This window comes from Tupaia chinensis, unplaced genomic scaffold, assembly GCF_000334495.1.
Source record: "Tupaia chinensis unplaced genomic scaffold, TupChi_1.0 Scaffold000391_1, whole genome shotgun sequence".
NCBI lineage: Eukaryota > Metazoa > Chordata > Mammalia > Scandentia > Tupaiidae > Tupaia > Tupaia belangeri.
The window spans coordinates 93,526-96,497 of record NW_006159893.1 but is presented as its reverse complement, the minus strand read 5'-3'; the positions used below and the strand labels follow the sequence as shown (position 1 = coordinate 96,497).

The 2,972-nt window shown below is 48.8% G+C and overlaps 1 protein-coding gene across 1 annotated transcript in view; it reads right to left on the bottom strand.

Annotated features, from left to right (window-relative positions):
• Positions 1–1,939: 1,939 nt before the first annotated feature.
• EZHIP (EZH inhibitory protein) overlaps positions 1,940–2,972 on the bottom strand; it is a 4,856-nt gene continuing 3,823 nt past the window's right edge. Inside the window, exon 4 of the mRNA XM_014589906.1 lies at positions 1,940–2,966. Within this exon, the coding sequence (XP_014445392.1) occupies positions 2,103–2,966 (864 nt within the window). The 3' untranslated portion in view covers positions 1,940–2,102. The remainder of the gene's footprint in view (positions 2,967–2,972) is intronic.

Sequence of the window (2,972 nt, the reverse complement as noted above, 5' to 3'; positions counted from 1 at the left end):
GGACTCCCATGTAGTCAACTGCGGTTCGAGTCCTAGACCCAGTGGCTTAAAACTCACGCTGGGTGCATGTGTGTGCATGCCCAAGATCCCGAGAGAATGGAGAAGGGATTGCGGCGTGGCCATCCCCCGGGGGGTGATTTCTCACTTTCTGTCTCTCTGTCTCTCTCTGTCTGGCGAGCGCGCACACCCTATGGCAAAAACCTCTCCAAAAGGGAAAAAAAAAAAAAGAAACTTAAGACCTGAAGTATTGCTACCTTCAACATCTGGGATAGGGGGTGTTGCATGGTCAGGTCACCTGCAAGGACAAGGTGTGGCCATCTACATACATATCCCTAAGTGTTCCTAAAATCTCTGGGGCGAGGCTAGAACTTATTGGGTCGTTGGTAAAGTCATGATGCATTTTACATAGAAAAACAGGAAAATACATCATGACTTTCCTAACGACCTAATACATTTGATACATACAGGCCAGCCACCAACATTTGCACTGTCTGAGATAAAACTACAAATTAAGGCCCCTGTTTTATGTTCTCAGTCTCTTTATTCCAGTGCCAGCTATGTCCTACACCAGAGTTGTCTCACACCTAACACCAAGTATACCTTGGCCTGCACCTGTTTTGTCTATCCGTTGCTACCACAAACTGTGGCTACTCAGCTACTTTTTGGGCTGTAGAGTGTAAAGGCCCAAATTTTTCTCCTTAGGAAGGACCTTGAAAATAGTGCCTCATGGGCCCTGAAAACAGCCTTGGGGTATGAGGGTACCTGAAATGTTTTACAAAAATAACAGTTAGAACCTGATGAGCACATCCCCGTTTCCCTGTGCACTCTTTGCTCTGTGGTGTAAATTCTCCATAAGTAAGGCCTGGGACGGATGCTATACAATGGAATAAGGGCCCTTTTGGTCAGGTCTGTGCTTGTACTGGTCATATGCTAAAGAAGCAAAGGAGAGGACATGAGAAATAGAAGAAAGTAGGGAGGGGGGTTGGTTTAAATTTTTTCTCTACTCTTTTAATGTGGTTTCTTACCATATCTCCACAGCTTCACTTTTTGAAAAACAGCTGAGTTTCATTACTGAAGTAGTTCTACATTCAAGGTAGATAATGGAAAATAGAAAGTTGTCAGTATCACTACTTATTCCAAAAACCAGATATATGCCCTGTTCACAGCATGGTGTTTGCCCACACATTTCTCTCCATGTCTATACACATACACACCCTCACACACTTGCTCATAAACTCAGTCACAATTACTTTTTACAATAAAATTATCCATTAACACATTTTTTTTCACTAAATAACTGACTGCTTCCCTATCACTCATTAACACTGAATCACCTTCCGGCCCCTCAGACTTCAGGAACTCCTGTTCTCCATTCATAAACATTTTGTTACTACAGACACTGAGCCCTTTCTCCTTCAAGCTCTGGACCCCTGCTGTTTCCCCTTCCTGATCCTGGGTCTTCCTCCCAGCTTTCCTATTCTAATTTGAGCCCCTCTACCCCTGATCATGGCCCACCTCTTTCTTGACCTGGACAGCTCCTTGACCTTTCTTTTTTCTCCAGCTACTTTTGGTTAAACCCTTCCCCCCTTTTCTTTCCCAAGCTAGAAATTACTTATGCTAAAAGGGTATATGGTGTCTAAGTGGGAACTACCTGGACAGAACTCCACTTCCAACAGATGTGGAGCACTAAATGACTAACAGGATAGTGGTTTTAACTCCACTTCCAAGAGTCAGCTAGCATACTAACAGCTTTCTTTAATTCTCTAAATATTACATGGTATTAAGATTTTTGGATCACAATAAAGAGAAAAACGACCATTTTTAAAACAAAACCAACATTTTAATTTTATTCATTAAACTATTTCATTATATAAAAGCAACTTGAAAACGGAAACTGCCACTCAGCAGCAAAGACTCCCCCTTTGAGGGATAAGGGGTACTGGAAACATGGGCTAACAGGGGAGAGGCAGCTTCAAAACTGGTCAGGTTGTTGGCTCAAATAACTTTTGGAGACCTCACAAGTAACTGTGGAATGGGAAGCCCCTTCAAGCAGTGGGAAGCTGTTGATTTCTTCTGTGGGTCTCAGAGGATGTCACAGAGGGTCACATCTTAGGCAGTGTGGAGGGGCTAAGCATGCTCCCTATTCCATCCTGCTCTCCTGGAGAGGCAGGGTTCTGGGCATAAAGCTCAGGCAACAGGGCACGCCTAAGGCTAGCAGGGCTAGGAGTAGGGATAGAACTCAGGCCAAAAAATTTAGGTGAAGAGGAAGAAGAACTTTGACCAGAACCCCTACTGGGTGAGGAGGAGAGGCTTGGGCCAGAAGACTTGGGGGAGGAGGGAGGGGAAGGCAGAGGGGAGGAGGAGGAGGAGCTCTCACCACTTTGCTGAGGGAAAGGAAAGAACCTACCAGGAGGTGAGGGCGAGGATGCACGCATACGAACTGCATGCCAAACAGGCTGGGGAGCATGGTTTGGGGCCTCAGGATCTGGGGAGCTTGAGCTGCTCCCAAAGACAAGCTTTCTCAAATAGGGCCCACGGGAAGGATTCTCATCAGTGGGCCCAGCAAGAGAGTGGCGGCTGGGAAAGGCTGACCTTCGCTGGGTGGCACACCTACGCAGGATAGGGCCTGACCTTGCTGTGCCACTGGGGATACCAGGGCCTGAAGGGGTGGTGCGACTTGGACCAGCACGGCCTGATGGGGTGGTGCGGCTTCGGAGGGCAGGGCCTGGCCCAGATGCACCACTGCGGAGAGCTGGGCCTGGCTGGGACTCGTGGCTCGGAAGACCTGGGCCTGGCGGGGTTGCACGACTACGGAGAGGTGGGCCTGGAGGAGGCTGGCGGCTGCGGAGAGCTGGGCCTGGTGGAGACTGGCGGCTGCGAAGAGCTGGGCCTGGCTGGATCGCGCGGCTGTGGAGAGCTGGGCCTGGTGGAGACTCGCTGCGGAGAGCTGGGCGTGGCGGGGGGCCCTGGGT